This window comes from Meles meles, chromosome 5, assembly GCF_922984935.1.
Source record: "Meles meles chromosome 5, mMelMel3.1 paternal haplotype, whole genome shotgun sequence".
In the NCBI taxonomy this organism is placed as follows: domain Eukaryota; kingdom Metazoa; phylum Chordata; class Mammalia; order Carnivora; family Mustelidae; genus Meles; species Meles meles.
The window spans coordinates 5,980,814-6,008,665 of NC_060070.1; the positions used below are offsets into that span (position 1 = coordinate 5,980,814).

At 38.0% G+C, this 27,852-nt stretch overlaps 1 protein-coding gene across 3 annotated transcripts in view; it reads right to left on the reverse strand.

The window, feature by feature from the left end:
• PACRG (parkin coregulated) overlaps positions 1-27,852 on the reverse strand; it is a 511,595-nt gene that overhangs the window by 417,929 nt on the left and 65,814 nt on the right. For all 3 annotated transcript variants that reach the window (XM_046005594.1, XM_046005592.1, XM_046005593.1), the window contains exon 2: positions 7,958-8,092. In XM_046005594.1, the coding sequence (XP_045861550.1) occupies positions 7,958-8,092 (135 nt within the window). The remainder of the gene's footprint in view (positions 1-7,957; positions 8,093-27,852) is intronic.

The window sequence follows — 27,852 nt, forward strand, 5'->3', positions numbered from 1 at the left end:
TAAAGGTAAAATGTATTTCCTAAAATTGCTGCCTCCAATATGGATTAAAACTGGTATCAGTATTCAGTAACACTTTATTTAGATTTTACCTGAAAGAAAAGGAGAAACTTTAATACAACTACAGGGGGCTGAAAATTCACTCAATATCTGGAAGCCTCAGATGCAGAAACACACTTTGACCACTCTAAATAAAAGCATCCAACAAACATTGATTTTTTTTTTGTTACTATCGTACCATCAATCTGATTCCATGTGTCATCTGTCAAAGAACTTCTGATCTCAAAAGTGCTTCAATAAAGAAAAGGGATATGTGACAAGAGATAAGACAGAGTGGGAGCCATTCATTAAATTACTAATTGCAACAGATCTGGAGATTCGCCCTCCAGGCAGATACAGAAAAATCATCAAAGTCCAGTGTGTGTCCCCAAATGGAACTCTCTAACAAGCAGCAACACACATTGTTAGTTTCAAGGTTTGTGTCCTGATACTCCTGAAAGGGCAGGTGGCAGGGATCTCCGGGAGGGTGGAAACCGGCCCAGGTCTTCGTGGGAGAGTGAGTGACACCGCAGTGTCCCAACTGGGACACCCTCACACCACCAAAGACTGCCCCTACGTTTCAACAGGGGGTTGTTGAACGTAAAAAGCAGGAGTGATTTGTTTCTCTTGCAGTTGTCAGTCCACGGAGAACTGAAACTTACAACATGGCTTGTTTCCCTTGGGCCCCTGGTAATGAGAATTGTCTTCAGCGGTGCCTACGAAATCACTGTCACAGAGCTGCGGTCGACCTTTCTTTTCAATCTCTGCACTTTCCAGGAGTTATAAATCAGTTGACTTTCAAGCTCGATGAGATGGCATATGCCCTAGTTTGAAGAACAGATGGAGGCTTGGGGGAAAATTGTTTCTGCAGGCTTGCTACAAGCAGCACTGCTCCATAAAAGTGAACCATTCGCACTAATTTCTCACATAAATTATATAGGCAGCAGAGAGCACCAGCCCATTCAGCAGAAAATCTTTCATCTAGCTTTCAGAGGTCATCTAACCAATTTAAATTAAAGTTATTTCTGATACATGGCTGTTTTTTCGTGCTGTACACTTTAAAGACATAGCAATTTACATCAAATAAAAGAATGGCATTAATTGTGCATGCCGTCCCCTCCTCCAAAAAACACAGAACAGCACGGTAATTGCTAGAGGATTATTTTTTTTTCAAGACCTCTAGAATAAGCTCTGTCTATTAATTAATCACAGAGGAATTAATAGGGGAAACACAGCAGCTCTCTTGTACAAAAATCAGGTAAATTGTCACTTCTTTTGTAAAATTTGCCTTACAAATTCTACTAAGGCCTGCTATCCAAACTCAAGCTTTGGCAGTTATGAAAAGAAACAGAAGCCCAGGACAATTCCAAGAGAACATTCATTCTTCTTCATGTGAAACAAATTATGCAACTCTCAAATAAATTTGCCTACAAGATTTGAAAAATCAACATTGGTTTTACCTGGGGTAGAGGGTCGGTATAGATAGAATATCAATCTTTTTTTAGTCCTTAAGAAACTGAAACATTAAGCAATTGAAGGCACCAAAGGACTAATGGTTAATGAAAAGTATAGAATGTTGAGAACAATGTAATGAGGACTAATGGATCAGATATCATATCGCAGAGTGACTTACTTTAAAATGCAGTACTATTTACAGATAATGAGCTACCATGGTTTGGGGCTGATTTTAATTGTAAGAAAATTAGTGCATGATTTTAATAATAATTATATTCAATAACTGTTTTTCCTACTAGGAAATTATTAGTTATGTCAATGAAAACAGTCACACTGACAGAGCTTTTTATAGTTCATGAATACCATGAATGCCGCTAAGGACTGAAAAGAACTGAGAAAAAGAACATACCGAGAAGAAATTCTAGAGAGTCATGCCCAAGTATTAGCAAAGAGGGAGTCAACCTAGAATTGAGGGTGGAGTCTGGCCACTGTTGTCAGAAATTTTAAAAATGAATTTGAATATTCATTTATGCATAGCGCTTTCTTTACTTGGATGTTCAAATTGGACATATATGTAGTCATTTAGAAAGGTAAAAACTTGCCATTTTGAAATTTAAGAAATTTCAAAAATAAGTTCACTGGGAAAGCATTTACATAAAATCAAAGGAACATTTTCATGAAAAATCCAACCCAGCGAAACCAGTGCATATAACTCTGGACCGCGCATTCAAATTTACTGGAACTTCTGGGCAATACTTAGTCCCTGAAATAGTTCATGGACATCACAAATTACAGTTATTTCTATACTTGGGAAAGGAAATTTCTTAGAGCTCCCATAATTGAAAAGCAGCCATACCAATCACCCAGCACATGGTTCTCACTTACTGATGAAGACAGTAAAGCCTACAGAGTGAAAGACACGTCATGAAACAGTGTTAAGAGAAGTAAAACCTGGAGAGAGCCAATCCACTCTAGAACGGTTTCCATTCATTCTGTACACATCACTGGGCGCTCACTCTGTGCCAGACACTGTTCCAGGTGCTGAGATAAATGAGCAAATGAACCCGAGATACAGAGGTTCTTCCCTCAGAAGACTTCAGAATAAGTCATTTTTATTAATCCTAATATTGGCTCCACTAGAGGCCCTATTTGCTTTTCATTTTCTTTCGCTTTTCTTATTATATGCTAACTTTTTCTATTTTACACTTTTTTATATAAACATATAATTTGTTATTTAAAAAATTAGAAAAATGTGTTTTTAGTTACCTAATTAATGTTAATTTATGAAGTCACTTTTTAATAAAAAAACAAAGTTCCGTGATCCAAGTTTTGACCAATGTAACTACAAGAATGAATTAACCTCAGGGGAAGGATGCTTTCGTGACGACATCGCCTGTGTCTCCAAAAGGCCCATGAGGAAGATCACATTGTGGGCAGCGAGTAGAGGCTCCTGAAGTCCGCCGACACCTGTACCTGCCGATGTGCATCCGTTCTCACTTTGTTAATTTTACTTCAGAATATCAGGTCACTAGAATCATTTACATACATATTCAATAAGGGATGACAAAACAAGAGTGCAGAAATGCCCCGCACGGCAATGCCACTGTGAACAATGCCTGTGACAACCTTGCCAGATGAGGGATTACATGTTGCTGACAAAGCCCATTCTGAGCTTTTCCCTGTTGAAGACAGTCTGGATGTTCGTTCTCTGAGTTGCATTTTTATAGAGGGTTTCTATGATATCCTGATTTGGCAACAGTTATAGGCTATTTATTTCTTATCCAAATCTATCTAATACCTGGGACATCTTTAGGCATGTTCACTAGAAATTTAGTGAAAACAAGACTCAGTATATGCCACATTCTGCATAAAGCATGGAATCATGGACAGGTGGAGAAAGGTGGTATCTATCAGTATCTACAATATCAAAATGTCTAGAAAGTGAAGAAACTTAGAGACACCTTAGTGCAGTTGTAGCTCACCAAAATAAATAAATGGTTTATAATACCATATAGTTAATTTAAAAAACAAACTCCAACATTTTTCTCCAACTCCTTCTGTCAAGGTCTATATAAAAGTGGCTGGTTTTTTTTTAATATTTTATTTATTTATTTGACAGAGAGAGATCACAAGTAGGCAGAGAGGCAGGCAGAGAGAGAGGGAGAAACAGGCTCCCCACTGAGCAGAGAGCCCGATGCGGGGCTTGATCCCAGGACCCTGAGATCATGACCTGAGCCGAAGGCAGAGGCTTAAACCACTGAGCCACCCAGGCACCCCTAAAAGTGGCTGTTTTAAAGTAACTTGCATTGCCCTACTATTTTAAAATCATGATTTGGGATCAGAGTTTGTAAGGCAGTGAATTTCATGTGTTACCGATGATTTATATTTCTGCTCCTCATTAAGCGTGTAAATAACAATGATCATTTCTCCTCATTTGGGTTACTACTCCTGAGGACTTCAGATTCCCGCCCCAAAATAGGGAATTAGAATGGGCTCCTGTTCCTTCTCCAAAACTGACCATGGGAATACTAGAAGCAAAAAATGTACATTCCAGGAAGTAACAAACAAAAAAGGAAGAAGAAAAAGAAGGAAGGAAAAGGGAGGGAAAGGGGAGGAAGAGGAAGAAGTAGAAGGGGGAAGAGGAGGAGGGGGAACAGGGAAGGGAGGGGGAAGAGAGCAAGGAAGGTGGGAACAGGAGGAGGAGGGGTAACTCCTGAGGAAACCTGAAGGGTGTGGGAGCGGGGATAGAGGAAGCTGGGATAGAGGAAGCTGGGAGGTGGACTTGAGAGGACAGTTCACAGTGAATTCTAATACTCCCATGTGGAAATTTAAGATGTGGAAACTCACATACAATTTAGAACGTCCTTTGTTCATGCTGATCATCTGCTTTGTAACTTATCCAGAATGTTTAGCAAAACCAGCTAACATTCACTTCTATGGCTTACACTCTGGATATTGAAGATTACAGCCATAGAATAAAGTCATATTTCCTGAATGTTAGTAGAGTCAAGGAGAATGCAGAAAAAAGAAACAGATTGTCAAATTTTTGCTTAAGTCATTATTATGTTTTTAATGTCTTTAGCCTTTAATAATTAATCATTCTTTAGCTGTATTTAGAAAATGTATATTTAAGAATTTTTTAAAAAGTGTACCAGAGCTTGCCTGGTAGATTTCACTTTCCAGATCAGATCTATTCATTTTTAATAGATAATTAACTTGCCACTGATCAGTATATGGAAAAAATTTCACTACAAAAATTTTACAAAACCTTTTTTATGTTTACCAAGGAATATTTGATAAGCATAGACAGCCATGACCAAAAAATGCATGCACCAGTCCTGTTTTCTCATTTCCTAGTAATCTGCACAGAACTCGAGCCCTCATCTGGCCTGCAGGTTCAGGCATTCATTTTGGACTGCTGCTATCTTAGTGGAGAGCAGCACTGCCTAATATGGTAACCATGTGGCTATTTAAATTAAAATTAATTAAAATTAAAAATTTAGCTTCTCAGTCTCACTAGGGACATTTCAAGGGCTTAATGGCCACATATGGCCAGTTGTAATTATTAGACAGTGCAGATGTAGAACATTTTCACCACTGCAGCAAGTTGCATTAGTACTCTGATTTTTAGCGATCCCATAAGGAATAGACCAAACCGCACAGATTATGACGTTTGGTCTGCCTTGTTGTTCAGGCATGGGAAACAAATAACCATTTTTATGGGCACTAAACTAGGGTGGCAGTTCAGGATGTGGGCTGAAAAATCTAAATGTGCAAAGACATTTACCTGCATCTAATTCTTCTATTTTCTGACTTTCTCTGGTCATTAATAAGTTGTTACCATAGAGCGCCTTTGTTATTTCAAGAAATATGTGACTTCTAATACAGTGATGATGGGGTCGGCTAATCTAGAACAGGCAGACAGGGAATTTGGGGTCGTGGGCAGCAAGGATCGGCAACTTCATGGGCGAGCTGAGCCTCAGGTGCTGGGACAGCCTGCATCATGCTTCAGGACGGTGGCTCCTCAGGGTCTCAGAGTCACAGAGCATTCTGATAAAAGACATACCACTTCTTACTACTTAATTGTGCATGCCATTTCAGGCACTCACGAACCCCGGGAAGTCCCAGAGGTGTTACAAGCAGTATGGAGAAGGGACCAGTATTTTCCTGGGAAAGAGAGTTACTCAGGAACTGTCCGCAGGGGGGCGGGGTGAGCTGTGACATGACCTGCGCCCTGTCCGCATACAGGAAGGAAGTACAGTGCAAAGTCATGGATTGTTTTGTTTTTGTTTCCTGGGGGGGGGGGGGGGTATGGGGGGGGAGTACAGTCCTGCTTCCTTCAACATTCAAGGCCCCTTCCTTAGGTATGGTGCCCTAAAGAAGTCCTCTATGGCTACCAAGTACTAGATTGTCCCCACAGCACATGCACCAAGGAATAGATATGAATATATTGAGAGACTGTTTACAAGCCTTTCCTTAATAATTTTAACATCTTCATTGCAATATTCGAGTAGGTTGGCAGAAGCCTGCAGGTGATGGGATAAGAGGATTCCTTGCACGGATGGTATTCCTCTACCACTGACAGCAAATCAAGTCTTTCCTTTTTATTCGGACTTTTTAGCTCGCTGAATCGGTACTATCGTCAATAGTAACATCAAAGAATTAATACAGCTATAAAAAGGAAAAGTCTGATTGTTGGACTGATTGTTGGATTATCGAAGATAAAGCAAAATGAATGATTCATCCTATGCTTTCATTCTTTTCAAGATGAATTTCTTTCCTAGTCTCTCAACAATTCTAAAAGTGACTCATAAGACTATTTGAGCAGGTCAAAATAAATCTATAAAGTTTTTATTGATATACTTTTCATGGACTATTATTGCTTAAAACACCAAAATCTACTAACTTTTTTTTAAAAAGAATTATAGCATATCCTTTTACTCCAAAGGACTGGGATTTTACAGAACTTCCACTGTGGAGCCAGTATACAGACAAATAAACACAAAGTCCATGTACCTAAACAAACGTAAACAAACACAAAAATCACAGTAAAATTTTGGGAATATATACGTACATTAAGACTAAAATATCTGAATCACTCATACTTGCTGTAAGTTTTTCCTCATTGTATGCACATTGTCAGATAACAAATTCACATTTTAATAGAAATGACTAAAAGCAAGATAGTGCAGTCCTTCATCCTCCTAAAAAACATTTTGACAAAATGTAATAAAAGGAACACCTTCAGATTTCTATTACCGTATAGTCTGTAGTAATTCCACGTTGGATAACTGAACACATTGTGGCCACTCAGGTTTAGAAATGTTTGAAAATTCTGTGAAAACATTTGCAGACATACTGGAAATAATGCAAACAATTCTCTTAGTTGTTCCATGAAGGAAGGAAAGGGTCAGTTTTGATGAACTTACGTGTTTTCATGGATGAATTCTTCACTTTGGCCATTTTATTTTATTGAATAATGTAAATTTACACAAAGTACAAACTCTGTGAAGTACCTTCACCTTCAGATACTACTGTAGGACCTTCTCGTTAAATGGATCAATTGCATCAGTGAGATGGTATTTGGCAAACGCCTCTGACGTTCCTCACCCTGTTGTGATACACACATGTGCCGCTCTGTCTTTAGGCAGAGAAGCCCTTTTAGCTGATAAATATCACCCAAAGCAAGGTCCTTGATAACAAAAAATAATTAAGTAGCAGAAGCCGGTTACAGATCAGCACTGGTTTTTTTCAAATTAAATGTAAAAGCCTTCTCCGTTAAGAGACTGGCAAGTTTTTACAAATACCATCGGTGAGCCTTTTAGAAAGAAACACAGCCCCATTAGAATGGAGTCATTAGGCAATACATTTATTTTGAAGCCGATTAACCTTTTGTCAGAAAAATGTCGGTGCCGTAATGGTTTCAGCGTGGAGGTCAGCCTCTAACCGGCACGTGTGACAGCCACCGCCGCTGACACGCGCCGCAGACAGAGAGAGAGTGCAATCGCGAGAGGCAACCTGCTTTCGTATTCCACTCTGCGTTGCCAGCGAGGGGACAGTCTTGACCCATCCATTTAGGTAATTAAAGCTTCCACTTGGAAGTGCCCTGCAGGAAGGTGAAATTTGGGGGAGATAAATGGCTGTTGCTCTCCGCAGCCACCGGCTCCATCACCTGAAGGACGGCCTGAAACAGGCCCCGCTGCCAGGTTCTCCTAAAGCAGCAATGAATTGGGCAGCACACGATTCTCGGAGGCAAAGCAACTCTGTCATTTTCTTTTTTGCAGCCTGTAATTTAATTGTTAGTCAAGGTGGACAGCCGACACAGGGGGGCTTTCTCTAAGAGCTTCCCCACCACCTTCCATTCGTGAGAAATCACTCCGGCTTATCTACTTGGCCAAGTCTGTTTGGCACTGGGAGATGTCACTCCAGCAGCCCAGCTGGTTCTCCAGGCTGTGCCCTGACTTACCTTCCACGCGATTTTGTTTCCTTTTGAATCATGCTCAAGGGCAATTGGGAAGTCTCCTCGCTCATAAAATTTTCGAAACGCTGTGGGCTTGGTTGGTCTTTCTTTAAATGCTCCTGCAGCTGGAGGGCCTCTCACCTTCAAAGAAAAAAAAAATAGAAATCAGGTCTTGAAAAATAACCAAAAATGCACAGTAAAAAGACTTTTCTTTTTTTTTTTTTTTTTTTTAAAGATTTTACCCATGTATTTGACAGATAGAGATCACAAGTAGGGAGAGAGGCAGGCAGAGAAAGAGAGAGGAGGAAGCAGGCTCCCTGCCAAGCAGAGAGCCTGATGTGGGGCTCGATCGCAGGAAGCTGGGATCATGACCTGAGGCTTTAACCCACTGAGCCACCCAGGCGCCCCTAAAAAGACTTTTCTTAAATTTTAGTTTATATGAAATATTCTGGAAGATAAAAACCAAGTTGTTTAATGATGCACAATAGCAACTTCACTAATACAACATTCAAAGAAGATAATTATTTTATAACCATTAAGGGTTTACTTTATTTCAAGCTACTTTAGATAGCAGTATTAGAAAAAGTCACTTTAAAAATATCACGATAAGGAAAAAAAGTCTAAACTTTTGTTTAAGTAAAATATTTAAGTTCAGAATTTTAAAACTTTTAACATTTTTAATAATTGCTAATTCTAATCTCAGGTCTGATATACTTTCTGGAATACTGAAGGAATAAATTTAAAATACATCCTTTAAGGACACCAGGGTGGCACGGCTGTTTAAGCATCTGATTCAGATGATCTCAGGTTTATGGGATCAAACCCCACATCAGGCTCTGCTCAGCACCCAATCTGCTAGGAGTCCACTCTCTCCCTCTGCACCCTCCCCCTGCTCGCTCTCTCTAAAACAAATATTAAAAAATAGTATATGTCCTTTAAGTCTTTCCATATATATAAAATGTAAAATATGTTCTGTTGTGAATATTAACAAAATATAATAAAAATGTTACATAAAATTAAACCATAACAAATTAAGATAATTTAAGAAGAAAATGTGCAAGTATAGCACTCTTTTGATACTATGAATTTATGAGAAAGTACCGTTAGATTACATGGGATTCTGCCACCCCCCATTGAGATTTTTATCAAAGAAGAAACATTTCTTTTTTTTTTTAGATTTTATTTATTTATTTGAGAGAGAGAGAGATAGAGAGCACAAGCAGAGCAGGAGTGGCAGAGAGAGAGGAAGAGAAAATCTCAAGCAGATCCCCACTGAGTAGAGAGCCTGACATGGGGCTCAATCCCAGGACCCCAGGGTCATGACCTTAGCTGAAGGCAGACCTTAACTGAATCACCCAAGCACCCCAAAGAAGAAATATTTTATATTGAGTTATTCATTTTAAGAATCTTTTAAATCTGCATTGTTTATTTCTTCATTAGGTTACAAAATTGAAAGTGATAGTGAATTATTTCAAAAATTACAGACCACTGGTTACCTTTCTCTGAAAAAAAGTAAATACCAGATATTTACTAGTTTAATAAAAACAGATTATCTTGTTAATTCTTAATATGGACAAAATAGCAAATAAGCTATGTAATATCTTAGTATTTTAAGTTACTTGATATCATGTTAATTTTTAATATCCATGTAAAAAATTTGAATTTCAATAAAGAAATAGGTAAAATACATCTAGTATAACAAATATGATAAATATATTTTATCAGTGCACATAGAAAGGCTAATACTAAGAACTGAGTGGGGTATTAAAATATTGAGATGATTAAATGTTGAACTAGAGGTGAATAGTTAGGTAACACAAATTATTAGTTTATTTTTTAATTTTTTAATTTTTTTTAGAGAGAGAGAGAGACCACATATGCCCACACACATGCAAGGTTGTGGGGAGGGCCAAAGGGAGAGAGGGAGAGAGAGAATCTCAAGCAGATGCCCTGTGAGCCCTGAGTCCCATGCCTGGCTCTATCTCTATTCTAGATAGAACACTGAGATCATGGCCTGAGCCGAAATCAGAAGTTGGACACTTAACGAGCCACCCACATGCCCAAGTTTAGAATTTCCTTCACTACATAGAACATTATTTCCAGCATATACAATCACATAATTATTACATAATCAATTATATAATATTACGTATTATGTAATTACATAAATGATTGCTGTGATACTGGGTAGTGGGGAAGCAAGACTGGCTCTTACTGACAAAATATTTGAAACCTGTTCTGGTATTAGAATTATTACCCACCATTTTCAGACAAATTCATTCGATTGTTAAGTAACAATACGTGTATGATAACTACTTTGTGCAGAGCTCTGAGCTGGATGTTATACATACATTCCCGTCTACATCAGTATGACAGAAACTACAGAGACGGCACTCCAGGACTTTAGCAACTTATGGAGTGGTAAATTTTGAAACACATTTTTGGAAATTGATAAAGAATTGACAACTTTCTATTTTGCCAACAAGTTATATACCAAAAAAAAAAAAAAAAAAGAATTATAATCTACCATTGCGTCACCATTTTAACAAAAAGATGCTATACATAATCCAAAAATGTATACCACCCAAAAAGTGGTATACAAGAAAGAAAGAAAAGAAGACTTAGCCAAATTAGACCAGCATCATACATACTTACAGAAAGTTACAGAGAATAGTGCATATGTGTATACGTGTACACATATCTTATTACTGTACAGTACTGATTGCTAGTCAGTAGACACCTCATTTTTGGTGCTTGTAAAAAAATAAATATTAAATAAAGAAAATATATATGTATAAATATATGTATAGATAATATATATACATACATACAGATAACTATATAATGAAACACTCAGCCATAAAGAAAGAATGAAATCTTGCCTTCTGTGACAAGATGGATGACGCCTGAAGGCATTATGTGAAGTGAATAAGTGAGTAAGTGAGACGAAAAGACAAATACTGTGTGATCTCACTTATATGAGAAATCTAAAAGAATTGGGCTCATAGAAACAAAGATCAGATTGGTGGTTGCCAGGGTCTAGAGGGTAAGGCTGACATCTACCGATCGTCTTTTTCATTTGCTTTTTGACCTTCCTGATTCTTGGTGTGATGACTGATTTTCTGTTGAAACCTGGACATTGGTGATTGTGAGACTCAGACCTTATACCTTCTGTTTTAGCTGGTTTATTCCAACATGTCTCCGGCAGAGATGTGGGGAAGGGTCACGAGCACATTAGAGTCAGGCTGGGGTTGAAATCCTGGAGGCCCACCTGGCCTCTGTTGACTCCGCAGAGGGAGTTTCTCATGGATAATGGGTAAAAGTGGGGGCTTCAATACTACTAGGCCTCCAGTGACATCTCCTGGACAGGTTGGAGAAGGAGCACCCCGAGACTGCTTTCCACAGGGACACCACAGAAGGGGGTGGCCTCTTTTTTGCTGGGCAGTAAATAACATTCCTGTCCCACGAGGAGGCATTCTCTGAGGGTACCCCAGCAGAAAGGGATAAGAGCTTAGCACAGCTGGCTAAGATAAGAGTCCAAGATACCCCCACTGTGGGTGCTGAGGACCTCTCTACTGGTCCAGTAAGGATGAAAGGTTCAATTCCTCATTCAAAGCATTTAGCTACAACCATCATTTAGATCTTTTATCTGCTTATCATCTGCTAACCATCCTTTCCATTCTTCTAGATGCCAAGTTATTATGTATGCTTTGACAGCAAGTCTCCCATTTGTTTAATTGACCAAAATTTTGCTAGAGAGTATCCATCTTTCTCCCTTACTTTGTATTTATCTTAAAATTAATTTCTTTTTCCTTTTGTCTCCGATTCTAAATATATTCCATTCTTTCTGATTCTGAATTCAAAATTCTAATCGTCCAAACTTTTCAAAGAATGAACATATTTCTCTCTAAGAAGCCTAAGGGCTTTTTACAAACTGTTTATAGATAATGTATACTTCCTCTTTCTTCCCATAAATCTTTATGGACTCGCTACAGAAATGATTCCATGCCTACAATTCCATGGAAAGTCTTCACTTAGTTTGCTATGTAATCACCCAACAGTGTGGATATTCTTTCTTCAGTGTTTGTTAAACTCTGTTCTTATATTTCTGCCATTTTCTCATTTAAAAACACTATTTTTTGGATTCTCCTATAGACACATTACAAATTAACTCTCGGCATCTCAAATCTGAATCTGAAATTTGACTAGTCAAGCCTGCAGTGCGACATGGGCATTACCTAATCATACGCAGCTGCTCTGTCACTGTCGCTGGATAATATTTTTTCTGTTCCAAATACATACATACCTACTTAAATCTAATAGAAGGCTAAAATATTTTTTATATTCTACACATGATCCATTCTAACATTCTAAGTGATTCTAGAAGTATGTACATGAAAAATCAAGTAAATAACAATCTCTGGAAAGGTAATAAAGATATTACTACTGGAAATCACACAGATGGATGTAGCCTGAATAAATAAAGTTAAAAATTAGCAAAATACTGTTAAGAATCCTTATGCACATCCCATATTTATCGAAGGACTACTGTACATTTTACTTGATGTCTTAAGAATTTACCCCAACTCATTATAAATAATATAGAACAAATAAGGAACCATAAATCAAACTAGATTTGTGGGAAAATGCAATTACGATTTGTCTGAATGGTGGGGGCTGTCCATAAACCAATTAGGAAGAATGGGTGTTGCAGCAGAATGCTTTTAATAAAATCTAATGCACTTGGGAACCAAGATATTGAATGCACTTTGAAGTGACTGTAAATGACAGAGTACTTTATATGCTTACGCTTATTGAATGCTGGAATGGATTTAGGACATAGACCACAGGCTCTACATACGGTCACAAAAACTAATAATAATTAGTAGGAAAGAATTTTAAGGTTCTCTAAAATTCTTCTTATAGTTGAAAGTTTTTTCAATAGCTTTATTTTTTAGCATAAACTGAAGCTGCTAAAAAAAAAAAAAAGATCTTTACTTCAAGTGGGAAATCCATACTGTGTTATTCTACTTGTCTGTTTAGCCAGCTTACTAACATTGAAACAATGAGAAGCAAAGATATTAATTTCTTATCTTCATCAGCTTTAAAAAAATTTATTTATCATTTATTTGAGAGAAAGAGCACCGCAAGAGAGCACAAGCAGGGAGGTGTCAGAGGGGGAGGGAGAAGGGAGCAGGGAGCTCTCTGAGTTTGATCCCAGGACCCTGGAATCAGACCTGAGCCAAGGTCAGATGCTTAACCAATTGAGGCCTCCAGGTGCACCTCTAGTTTTCATCAGTTTTAACCTGGAATTTGGATTCATTGAAAGCGCTGTGGTTAAGCAGTTGGTGGGCAAGGGTTGTCCTATCTCCCAGCTACTGAGACACTTGAATATTAGCCCCAGGACTGGCAAATTTATTGCCATCAGCCTACACTTCTGAGTAAGTAGGACTGTAATTCAGTGTCTGCCCCATTTGCCAATCACAATTGCTCTAACACATCAGAAATTTTGCATTATCTACAGTTAACAGATGACCAAGAAAATGCTTGCAAAAGTACTCCAAATTGGTAAATCTGATTGTATTAGTAGATGGGGCACCTCATGTTAACAAAAGTTAGCTCGTATTAGGTACAGTTTGTATAAGAAACTTTAATAATATAAAAAAAATTATGATAGTGATGTTTTTGTTAGTAATAGCTACAATGCCTTATATGGTAAAATATATATATTTCAACAAAGGTTCAACATATATAGACATACTGTGGAGTCCTTAACAATCAGGCCCTACAGGTAATAGTGTCAGGGAAAACATCCAAGGGAAGTGGGCAACCTATTTTAGGATGCTTACTCCGCTGGGATCTAAAGGGATGGCCTGGAGTCAAGATAATCAGTCTGAACTTTACTGCAGCAGTCCAAGCACAAGGTGGCAAAGGCTTTAAATTAGGATGCCATCAAGAACAACAACAATATCCCTTAATGAACTATTCATTGTTTTACAGGCATTATTGGCTTCAGTTTTCGACAAAACCCACATGAAATGATCCCTATGGACAAGAAAATCTAAGTTTTAATAGCCTCAATAAACTGTTGGAAATCACAGAGTTATTAAGTAGTTGGAAAGAGACCCCCAACACTTCTGCTCTGCAGGACATGTCCTTAGTCACTATGCTAGCAGGCTGGGTTTGGGCAAAAACCTAGAGGGGAATTATCTAGGGCACATGACTGATTGAAGACATCCAGAAGTAGAGATGAAATAGGCTTCTGATATTAAAGATGCAAATAACCAATTTGTCTAAGTTACATAAAAAATAAACTATGAGATGGAGGGAAATCGTATTAAATTACTTTGAATTCTACCACCTCTTATTAATTTTGTGCTATTTCCTTTTAGAACATATGTAAAAATATCATAATTTTTCATTTTTAAGTCTGTTCCATTTAATGTACTTCTTCACATAGTGTAATAGGTTTTGATGTTGCTATGGATAATAGAAGTTCATTTTTTGAGGCTAAGCAGTATTTCACCATTTTAAATTATATTTGAAATTTCTATCATTTCTGATTTTTTTTGCATTTTGTAATCACATTATTATAAACATATCAGGCATATCACATTTCCCCCATTTTAAATAATAACCTTCAGACAGAGTCCCTCATATGAGATAATAAAATTAATCAGAATTTATATTTTATGAATCTTGATAAAATTATTTGCTGAATAAAGAGGAGAACAGATTTTCTGTCTTAGTCTGCCTGGACTGCTATAACAAAATACCATAGATTGGATGATTTAAATAACAGATATTTATTTTCTCGCATTTCTAAAGGCTGGACATCCACAAGGAGAATGGCAGCATGATCAGGTTCTGATGAGAATTCTCTTCCTAGCTTGCAGACTGTTGGCTCTCCCTGTGTCCTCACATCCCAGAGAGTGCTCAAGAGAGGTCTGGTCTCTCTTCCTCCACTCTCAGGACATTAATCATGTCACAGAGGCCACACTCTTAGGGGCCATCTCATAAACCTAATCCCAAAGGCCCCACCTCCAAACACATCACACTTGGAGTTAGCGCTTCAACATAGGATGTTTGCAGAACATAAACATTCAGTCCATGACCTCTTCCTATTGTTCAATTTGGATTACTATGTTGAACAAATGAGGATGAATATTTTCTTACTTTAGTATCAATGCTATATGCATACATTTGTGAAAGTATGTTCATGTCTTTTCTATATTAATATCAATTTGTATGAATTTTTTCTATCAACAGATATCAACCATTGCTTGCATTTATTGTAAATATCTCCTCACCTTCTTTGTTTTACATTTTTACTTATTTAGCATTTTAAAATACCATGTGTGTATATATATATATATATATTTTTTTTTTTTCTTGGTAGAAAAGTTTCTTTGTATTTTTCTTTACTTGCTTTTTTTGTCTCCAGCTTTGAGCTTCTTTGTATCATTCCTCCGTCAGGATATTGTGACTGCTATGCACAATGAATTTTGACTAATTAAATCATATCCTTCATCTACTTAAAATCCACAGATGATTTCCCGCTGACATGCATTCCCACCGCGCAGGCATTTGGAAGCTGACAGTGATGCCTCTGGTTACTTCTCCACAGGCTCCTTCACCAATTATGCCCACATACTGGCCATTCTCAAATATGGCCTGTTCTCTTCGTGCTCCGTGACTTTCCTGTTCCACCAACCTCTTATTCTCCATCACTCCATTCCTTTCCCTCCTTTCTCCTGAATAACCATGAATCACCTTCATGACCACAAACCTCTCTAATTCTCAGGAGACTTTTCTGACAGGCCATATCCCAACCTACGAGTTCTCTTCACATTAGGCACTGAATGCCTAAAAGACAAACTAACAGTAGACCACCAGAACAATCTGTATGGTGATTATCAGGGAGATCGGGCTGTTGATAAAGTTTGCCTGTAGTCAAGTGGTGGGTTAAATCAATGGGAATTGGTAAATCTTTCCAAAGGTGAAAGTAAGAATACGGTGAGAAAAAGGCTGAGAACTTGAAACATTTCCTGAAGACTTAATAATAAATGGATTCTGTGGGAGACTATGAAAAAGAGTCAGGATGGTAGCAAGAAAATGGGGAAGGGATGGTATAGAAATCAATGAATGAGAGGAATACATTTTTTAATGATACAAGTGGGCGAATTAAGAAGAGGATTTGAAGTTCTCTGAAAATTAAAACACTATACTGGCATGATGGGATGGAAAACAGATTGTAGTGCATTGAGGGATGAATGAGGGATGTGAAACCAGATGTAGTCTTTGGGAGCCATCGTGCCCCATGAACTGTTATAATAATCTGAGTTGCTAGGATGGTAGAATTGTTAAAGTTGGGCAAAGTTAATTGTGATTGGAAATGAAGAAAGAAAAAAAAACATTAATGGGCTATAATACTGGAATTCATAAATGAATCACTTATGGAACTGGAATAGATTTTAGAATAAAATATATATTTATGACTAATACACTCATCTAAAATAGCCAGAGAAACGTGAGAGGTATAGGTTTTTCAGTGTTAAAAACTCATAAGCCTGAATTCAAGGACCTATGGTCACATACACTAAAATATTTCTTAGAAATAGAGTTAAGAAATTTGTTTCTAAAATAGATCCTGCCTATGTCATTCACTCATTGAAAAATACATTGAATATATAAAATTTCCAAGTCACTAGGCTTGGTATTATTGGTGACAAAGAGGTAAGTCAAATATATTATCCTTAAGATACATATCATTTAGGAAAAGAGATGAGAATATTCCCTAGACTCTTCTATAGAAATATAGAAATATTTCTAAATAGAAATAGAAATAGAAATATAGGTATGCCACAGAAATATAGAATTCTGTGCACTCAGACGATAAAACATTTCAGTTTTAAGACATTATTTCCTTCATTAGAAAATGTTATTTAGCTTTGCAAAACACCTATACTTTTCAGTGGAGCCAGGCAGAAATATATTTTAATAACCTATAAACTTGAATTCTGTACAATTTCAATTAGAAATAATTATCAGATAATTATGGTTGCTGTATCACAGATTTGTGGACTACAACTTTTGTATCTATTAATGATTAAGTCAGAACCAACTGCCTGTATTTTCTGTACATTTCTTAGGTCTAAGTAACTATCAATATAGTCAGTCTTATGACCACAAGTTCATTACTGAACTTTTAATGTAAAACCTCTACATTAAAACCCACATTTTCTCTTCTGAAATTTACTTGGATAAATGAGAAAATTTTGCTTAAAATCTAAGGCTTGTGTGACACTTAAAATGAAATAACTTAGTCTAAAGTGCTTATAGAGACTAGTTTAAATATGATTAAAATAAATAAAAACTAAAATTAGTATTACGGATGTTATAATAAGTTAGAATTAAATTAGCATTGTCATATGATGATTACATTTGCCCCCGCAAAAAAAACCACAAAAACAACCAAGAAACATATAGTGTAGTTTTTCACATAGGTAGAATGAGGATACAGTGTTAATGAAGATAGTAATATGCAATGAAATGACAAATATTTCAACCCAAAAAATCTAGAAGACTTTAGTACTAGACTTGACTCTTCCTTTTTTTTTTTTTAATATTTTATTTATTTGACAGAGAGAAATCACAACTAGGCAGAGAGGCAGGCAGAGAGAGAGGAGGAAGCAGGGTCCCCACGGAGCAGAGAGCCTGATGCGGGGCTCAATCCCAGGACCCTGAGATCATGACCTGAGCTGAAGGCAGAGGCTTTAACCCACTGAGCCACCCAGGTGCCCCTAGACTTAACTCTTCCTGACAATAAATTATGCCCTGCCTTGTTCTCAAAGGGATCTAAGGTAGCTTGTGAAGATACATGCAATACAGAAGAAAGCATGAGCCTGGTGCAGATGAGTTAGTTCCCAGACATCATGGGCAAGTGATCACACAATTTGGAGCCTCAGCTTTCTTGTGGGTCAAAATAAAAAAGTACACTGGCTGACCTCTGAGATCCTTTCTATACTTTTATAACCTAATATCGGTATTTATTAATTCGACAAATGCTGAGGACAAACAATATTATCAGAGAGTCCACCCAATTGTAGAGCTAAGTGGAATCTCAAAAAGCACATCAACTCCCTGCTGGAACCTACAGGGGCTATGGAAATACATCCCCGTTTACATTCCAAGGCTTGTTTTTCTCAGCTCTATCACCTTTATAACGACCTCAGTTTCAGAGATTCAAGATTTCCTTCAGGCTACGATCCAATAACTTGATATAAAAATGCTTCTGCAACAACTGTATGAAATAAGGAAGCCCCGAAGATTGCTGAGAATATTATGGTTATGTCATTTTAAATTTACAACTAAACTGGAACACACTTGGCACTAAGATTTTATTTCAAAATGTTGTCTCTGTAGCCTAAAATAGTTCTGAAAGCAATATAGGACTACACAGCCTCTCTAAATTGTTTTGTTTAAAGTAATAGGCATCGGTGGTCCTTTAAATTCTCCACTGTGGGGGGAAAACAGGAGATTGATAGCCCTTCCTAACAAAACGAGATGCAATAATCAAATGATAAAAAAGAAATCTTGACAGTTGAAGGCTAAAAACGTTTACTCAAAAGCTGTTCTCTCCTTGCAGTTAAATATGGGAAAAGGCCACATATTTAAGTGCTTGAGTGTGATTCCTGCTATCAACCCGTCTCCAGAGAGTCTTCAGAGATTTCAATTTAGACTATGCTGTTTAGCATCTGCCTTGTGGAACTGATAAAATGCCTGAATGCCTGAGACAGCTTGGCTAATACACTGTCACACCCAAAACGAGGGCCAAAGAAATGAGTGAGCTAAATGTGAAAGGAGAATATAAATGGGTAAGAGTTTAAAATATACAGTGCTCCTCTATACCTTTAATGTTGAAACCGTGGTACACAGTTTCTATCTAAATGTACATTTCCTGTGTCTTGCAACAGAGTTCTTACTAAATAATTCGAGTAAAAATGTTGTTTTTGTATCTGTGGAGAAACTGTGACCATTCACATCTTACATATCATGAATATTTTAAATAGAAAATGTGAAAATCCTTGTGTCTAATGATCCAAGCTGATATTCTCCAGGAAAAGAAAAACACCTAGTTATTTAATAGAAAAAAAGTTTTTTTGGAACTGTCTACAATAAAAGATATTTACGTAGGTAAAAAAGAGTTCTGCCTTCCCATCAGTCTACTGGCTCCCTCTAAAATAAAGTACTTTGAAAGTACATATAATTATAAAGATATTCAATACACTCATTAGAAATGATAAACTCTAATGGACAGATAAAAGAAGAAAAGAATGTGCAAAAACATGTATGTTATCACACATACAAAGCATACAAATTGCAACTTAAATACAAGATTACAGTCTGATCAGTCTGAATTTTTTCCATCACGATTTCCATCACAGTTCATTCAACCAGTAAAGAAAAGTTAAGAATGTAAAAGGAAAAACAGAAGGAGCAAAGATAGGCCTAAGTAGTACCTAAGTGGTATCTAAGATGTACCTGAGTAGTCTATTCTAAGTAAAGTTAGTAATGCTTCATTTACTATCCAGATGTAATATGTTTTTAAATTTTTATTTACCTCATATTTTATTTTTTAATAAATAAGCTACATTTTTCCTGAGCCAAGATCTTCATCTGTGAATGCCAGCTGAAGTTAAGTCAGGCTATGGCCAAAATAAAGCCAACTAGTCCCCATGGAGAATAAACTCTTAACCTCTTCTCTATTTACCACAAACCGGGGTGTCGGGGTGGCTCAGTTGGTTAAGTGTCTGCCTTTGGCTCAGCCTTTGGCTGATCCCAGGGTCCTGGGTCCTGGGGTAGAGCCCCACGTGTGGCTCCCTGCTCAGTGGGGAGGCTGCTTCTCCCTCTGGCCCTCCCTCTGCTTGTACACTCTCTCTCTCTCACACACAAAAGTAAATAAATAAAATCTTTAAAAAACAAAAAAGCCATAAACCAATCTTGGCCATTTGTCTAACTAACCCCAACTACACATTCACAGCTAGCCCACTCAGACTTATTAGTCGCTTTCTTTATATTTAGAAATTTTCCCTCTTCTATAGCCATGGTGTACTTCAGAGGTATGCATGCAAGTAACGATTTGAATAGAATTTGTAGGTATGATTTGAAATATGTTGGATATTAGACTTTTTTATACAAACATTCCTCATGTTTCCAGAAGTAATTTACACACACACACACACACACACACACACACACACACACATCCTGAGTCAGTGAGGCGTTTCCTCGTGTCTTTCCTTTGAGACACGTTACTGGATCTTTGTTTTTGCTATAGAATGAAACATAAGATAACCTTGTCTTTAAAAGATATACAGGAAGAGTCCAGAAAATGCCCTCCTCTTCCTAGTCTATTTTAGTTCCTTGCTATCTAAGAAGTACTAAATCTCAAAAGTTAAAATGATTTCTAGCATGTACGCTTCTTTCTTCTCTTTATTCTAAAATCATACAAACATAATATGAATCTTATTTACTATAGAATTAGGAGAAAACGTGACCCATCAAAAACGAGCCAACACCTCACACATATCAGAATGGCTATCACCAAAACGACAAGAAATAACAAGTGCTGGCAAGGACGTGGAGAGAAAGCAGCCCTCCTGCACAGTTGCTGGGAATAGAAGTTGGTATAGCCATGATGGAAAACAGTATGGAGTTTCCTCAAAAATTAAAAGCAGAACTACCATATGATCCCACTATTCCACTACTGATTATTTATCTGGAGAAAATAAAAACACTAATATGAAAATGTACATGCACCCCTATGTTTCTTGCAATATTTACAATAGCTAAGGGATGAAAAGAACCTAAGTGTCCATCAGTGGATGAATGGATAAAGAAACTGTTATATAGATACACAATGAAATACTACTCAGACATAAAAAAAAGAAGGAAATCTTGCTTTTTGTGACAACCTGGATAGACCTTGAGGATATTGTTTTTAAAAAAAGTTAGCTAAGGGGGAGGAGTCAAGATGGCGGAGAAGTAGCAGGCTGAGACTATGTCGGGTAGTGGGAGATCAGCTTGATAGCTTATCTAAACATTGCAAACACCTACCAATCCAACGGGAGATCGAGGAGAAGAAGAGCAACAATGCTAGAAACAGAAAATCAACCACTTTCTGAAAGGTAGGACTGGCGGAGAAGTGAATCTAAAACGACGGGAAGATAGACCGCGGGGGGAGGGGCCAGTTCCCGGCAAGCGGCGGAGGAATGGAGCACAAAATCAGGACTTTTAAAAGTCTGTTCCACTGAGGGACATTGCTCCAGAGGCTAACCCAGGGTGAAGCCCACGCGGGGTCAGCGTGGCCGCAGGTCCCGCAGGGTAACAGAAGGATCGGGGGTGTTGGAGTGTCGCAGAGCTCGCAGGTATTAGAACAGAGAAGCCGGCTGCAGAGACAGAGCCGAGGACTGAACTCTCAGCTCGGGGTTACCTTGAACTGGTCGCGGGCTGGGTGAGCTAGGAGCGCGGCTAGAGGCTGGGGATACGGGAGTGATTGGGTGCTGTCCTCTGGGGGCGCACTGAGGAGTGGGGCCCCAGGCTCACCGCTCCTCCGGGCCGGAGACTAGGAGGCCGCCATTTTCATTCCTGTCCTCCGGAACTCTACGGAAAGCGTTCAGGGAACAGAAGCTCCCAAAAGCGAACGCGAGCCGATTACTTAGTCCGGCCCCTGGTAAGGGCGGTGCAATTCCGCCTCCGGCAAAGACACTTGAGAGTCACTACAACAGGCCCCTCCCCGAGAAGATCAGCAAAATATCCAGCCAGGATGAAGTTCATCTATCAAGGAAAGCAGGTTCAATACCTAAGACAGCAGCAGAATTCCAGAGGAGGAGAAAGCAAAGCATGGATCTCATGGCTTTCTCCCCATGATTCTTTAGTCTTGTGGTTAATTCAATTTTTTTTTCTTTTTTCAATTTTTTTTCTTTCTTTTTCTTTCTTCTACTAAAATTTTTAAAACCTTTACCCTTTTCTTTTTTAACGTTTTTTGACTGTTTATCTAAAATATATATTTTTTCTTTATTTTTTATATTTTCCTTTATTTGTTTTATTTTTAAAATTTTTTTTCTTTTTTTTTCCTGAATCTCTTTTATCCCCTTTCTCCTCCCCACAATTTGGGGTCTCTTCTGATTTGGTAACAGTGCATTTTTCTGGGGTCTTTGCAACCCTTTTAGTATTTTATTTGATTCTTCATATCCTCTTATCTGGACAAAATGACAAGGCGGAAAAAATCACCACAAACAAAAGAACAAGAGGAATTAACAAAGGCTAGGGACCTAATCAACACAGACATTGATAATATGTCAGATCAAGAGTTCAGAATGACGATTCTGAACATTCTAGCCGGGCTCAAAAAAGGCATGGAAGATATTAGAGAAACCCTCTCTGGAGATATAAAAGCCCTTTCTGCAGAAATTAAAGAACTAAAATCTAACCAAGTTGAAATCAAAAAAGCTATTAATGAGGTGCAATCAAAAATGGAGGCTCTCACTGCTAGGATCAATGAGGCAGAAGAAAGAATTAGTGATATAGAAGACCAAATGACAGAGAATAAAGAAGCCGAGCAAAAGAGGGACAAACAGCTACTGGACCATGAGGGGAGAATTCGAGAGATAAGTGACACCATAAGACGAAACAACATTAGAATAATTGGGATTCCAGAAGAAGAAGAAAGAGAGAGGGGAGCAGAAGGCCTATTGGAGAGAATTATTGGAGAGAATTTCCCTAATATGGCAAAGGGAACAAGCAACAAAATCCAGGAGGTGCAGAGAACCCCCCTCAAAGTCAACAAGAATAGGTCCACACCCCGTCACCTAATAGTAAAATTTACAAGTCTTAGTGACAAAGAGAAAAGCCTGAAAGCAGCCCAGGAAAAGAAGTCTGTAACATACAATGGTAAAAATATTAGATTAGCAGCAGACTTATCCACAGAGACCTGGCAGGCCAGAAAGAGCTGGCATGATATATTCAGAGCACTAAACGAGAAAAACATGCAGCCAAGAATACTCTATCCAGCTAGGCTATCATTGAAAATAGAAGGAGAGATCAAAAGCTTCCAGGACAAATAAAAACTGAAAGAATTTGCAAACACCAAACCAGCTCTACAGGAAATATTGAAAGGGGTCCTCTAAGCAAAGAGAGAGCCTAAAAGTAGTAGATCAGAAAGGTACAGAGACAATATACAGTAACAGTCACCTTACAGAGTAAGAATGGCACTAAATTCATATCTCTCAAAAGTTACCCTGAATGTTAATGGGCTAGATGCCCAATCAAAAGACACAGGGTATCAGAATGGATAAAAAAACAAAACTCATCTATATGTTGCCTACAAGAAACTCATTTTAGACACGAAGACATCTCCAGATTTAAAGTGAGGGGGTGGAAAACAATTTACCATGCTAATGGGCATCAGAAGAAAGCTGGGGTGGCAATCCTTATGTCAGATCAATTAGATTTTAAGCCAAAGACTATAATAAGAGATGAGGAAGGACACTATATCATACTCAAAGAGTCTGTCCAACAAGAAGATCTAACAATTTTAAATATCTATGCCCCTAACGTGGGAGCAGCCAACTATATCAAACAATTAATAACAAAATCAAAGAAACATATCAATAATAATACAATAATAGTAGGGGACTTGAACACTCCCCTCACTGAAATGGACAGATCATCCAAGCAAAAGATCAACAAGGAAATAAAGGACTTAAATGACACACTGGACCAGATGGACATCACAGATATATTCAGAACATTTCATCCCAAAGCAACAGAATATACATTCTTCTCAAGTGCACATGGAACATTCTCCAGAATAGATCACATCCTGGGTCACAAATCAGGTCTCAACCGGTGTCAAAAGATTGGGATCATTCCCTGCATATTTTCAGACCACAATGCTCTGAAGCTAGAACTCAATCACAAGAGGAAAGCTGGAAAGAACCCAAATATATGGAGACTAAACAGCATCCTTCTAAAGAATGAATGGGTCAACCAGGAAATTAAGAAGAATTGAAAAAATTCATGGAAACAAATGATAATGAAAACACAATGGGGGCACCTGGGTGGCTCAGTGGGTTAAAGCCTCTGTCTTTGGCCCAGGTCATGATCCCAGGGTCCTGGGATCAAGCCCCACATCGGGGCCTCTGCTCCAGGGGGAGCCTGCTTCCTCCTCTCTCTCTGCCTACTTGTGATCTCTGTCTGTCAAATAAATAAATAAAATCTTAAAAAACAAAACAAAACAAAACAAAAACACAATGGTTCAAAATCTGTGGGACATAGCAAAGGCAGTCCTGAGAGGAAAATATATAGTGGTACAAGCCTTTCTCAAGAAACAAGAAAGGTCTCAAGTACAACCTAACCTTACACCTAAAGGAGCTGGAGAAAGAACAAGAAAGAAAGCCTAAACCCAGCAGGAGAAGAGAAATCATAAAGATCAGAGCAGAAATCAATAAAATAGAAACCAAAAAAAAACAATAGAAAAAAAATCAATGAAACTAGGAGCTGGTTCTTTAAAAGAATCAATAAGATTGATAAACCCCTGGCCAGACTTATCAAAAGAAAAGACAAAGGACCCAAATAAATAAAATCATGAATGAAAGAGGAGAGATCACAACTAACAGCAAAGAAATACAGACAATTATAGGAACATACTATGAGCAACTCTACGCCAACAAATTTGACAATCTGAAAGAAATGGATGCATTCCTAGAGACATATAAACTACCACCAGGAAGAAATAGAAAACCTGAACAGGCCCATAACCAGTAAGGAGATTGAAACAGTCATCAAAAATCTCCAAAGAAACAAAAGCCCAGGGCCACATGGCTTCCCAGGGGAATTCTACCAAACATTTAAAGAAGAACTCATTCCTATTCTCCTGAAACTGTTCCAAAAAATAGAAATGGAAGGAAAACTTCCAAACTCATTTTATGAGGCCAGCATCACCTTGATCCCAAAACCAGACAAGGATCCCACCAAAAAAGAGAAATACAGACCAATATCCTTGATGAACACAGATGCAAAAATTCTCACCAAAATACTAGCCAATAGGATTCAACAGTACATTAAAAGGATTATTCACCACGATCAAGTGGGATTTATTCCAGTGCTACAGGGTTGGTTCAACATCCGCAAATCAATCAATGTGATAGAACACATTAATAAAAGAAAGAAAAGAACCATATGATACTCTCGATAGATGCTGAAAAAGCATTTGACCAAGTACAGCACACCTTCCTGATCAAAACTCTTCAAAGTGTAGGGATAGAGGGCACATACCTCAATATTATCAAAGCCATCTATGAAAAACCCACTGCAAATATCATTCTCAATGGAGAAAAACTGAAAGCTTATCCGTTAAGGTCACGAACATGGCAGGGATGTCCATTATCACCACTGCTATTCAACATAGTACTAGAAGTCCTAGCCTCAGCAATCAGACAACAAAAAGAAATTAAAGGCATTCAAATCGGTAAAGAAGAAGTCAAACTATTACTCTTCACAGATGATATGATACTATATATGGAAAACCCAAAAGACTCCACTCCAAAACTGCTAGAACTTGTACAGGAATTCAGTAAAGTGTCAGGATATAAAATCAATGCACAGAAATCAGTTGCATTTCTGTACACCAACAACAAGACAGAAGAAAGAGAAATTAAGGAGTCAATCCCATTTACAATTGTACCCAAAACTATAAGATACCTAGGAATAAACCTAACCAAAGAGGCTAAGAATCTATATGCAGAAAAGTATAAAGTACTCATGAAAGAAATTGAGGAAGACACAAAGAAATGGAAAAATGTTCCATGCTCCTGGATTGGAAGAATAAATATTGTGAAAATGTCCATGCTACCTAAAGCAATCTACACATTTAATGCAATCCCTATCAAAATACCATCCATTTTTTTCAAGGAAATGGAACAAATAATCCTAAAATTTATATGGAACCAGAAAAGACCTCGAATAGCCAAAGGAATATTGAAAAAGAAAGCCAAGGTTGGTGGCATCACAATTCCGGACTTCAAGCTCTATTACAAAGCTGTCATCATCAAGACAGCATGGTAGTGGCACAAAAACAGACACATAGATCAATGGAACAGAATAGAAAGCCCAGAAATAGACCCTCAACTCTATGGTCAACTAATCTTCGACAAAGCAGGAAAGAATGTCCAATGGAAAAAAGACAGCCTCTTCTATAAATGGTGCTGGGAAAATTGGACAGCCACATGCAGAAAAATGAAATTGGACCACTTCCTTACACCACACACAAAAATAGACTCAAAATGGATGAAGGATCTCAATGTGAGAAAGGAATCCATCAAAATCCTTGAGGAGAATGCAGGCAGCAACTTCTTCGACCTCAGCCGCAGCAACATCTTCCTAGGAACATCGGCAAAGGCAAGGGAAGCAAGGGCACAAATGAACTATTGGGATTTCAACAAGATCAAAAACTTTTGCACAGCAAAGGAAACAGTTAACAAAACCAAAAGACAACTGACAGAATGGGAGAAGATATTTGCAAACGAAATATCAGATAAAGGGCTAGTGTCCAAAATCTATAAAGAACTTAGCAAACTCAACACCCAAAGAACAAATAATTCAATCAAGAAATGGGCAGAAGACATGAACAGACATTTCTGCAAAGAAGACATTCATATGGCCAACAGACACATGAATAAGTGCTCCACATCACTCGGCATCGGGGATATACAAATCAAAACCACAATGAGATATCACCTCACACCAGTCAGAATGGCTAAAATTAACAAGTCAGGAAATGACAGATGCTGGCGAGGATGCGGAGAAAGGGGAACCCTCCTACACTGTTGCTGGGAATGCAAGCTGGTGCAACCACTCCAGGAAACAGCATGGAGGTTCCTCAAAATGTTGAAAATAGAACTACCCTATGACCCAGCAATTGCACTACTGGGTATTTACCCTAAAGATACAAACATAGTGATCTGAAGGGGCACATGCACCCGAATGTTTATAGCAGCAATGTCTACAATAGCCAAACTATGGAAAGAACCTAGATGTCCATCAACAGATGAATGGATAAAGAAGATGTGGTATATATACACGATGGAATACTATGCAGCCATCAAAAGAAATGAAATCTTGCCATTTGCGACGATGTGGATGGAACTAGGGGTATCATGCTTAGTGAAATAAGTCAATTAGAGAAAGACAACTATCATATGATCTCCCTGATATGAGGACGTGGAGATACAACATGGGGGGTTAGGGGGATAGGAGAAGAATAAATGAAACAAGATGGGATTGGGAGGGAGACAAACCATAAATGAGTCTAAATCTCACAAAACAAACTGGGGGTTGCTGGGGGTAGGTGGGGTTAGGAGAGGGGGAGGGGGTTATGGACATTGCGGAGGGTATGTGCTATCGTGAGTGCTGTGAAGTGTGTAAACCTAGTGATTCACAGACCTGTACCCCTGGGGATAAAAATACATTATATGTTTATTAAAAAAAAAAAAAAGAAAGAAAAAAAAAGTTAGCTAAGATAAGGCATAAGTCATGTGAGAGGAAGGGAAGAGATAAATCATCATGTGTGATGAGAGAGATAAATAATGAATTTAAGATAATATCAGAAAAAAATGTTTCTGGTGAGGAAGATCCCACAGAAGGCAAATTTTTATTTCCTATTTGCAAAAATGGGGTAAGAAGAGCTCATAGAAGAAAACTTTGTGTTTTTTAAGATTTTATTTATTTGCGAGAGAGCTTGAGGGGAGAGGTCAGAGGGACAACCAGATTCCCCGCCCACCAGGGAGCCTGATGTGGGACTCTATCCCAGGACTACAGGATCATGACCTGAGCCAAAG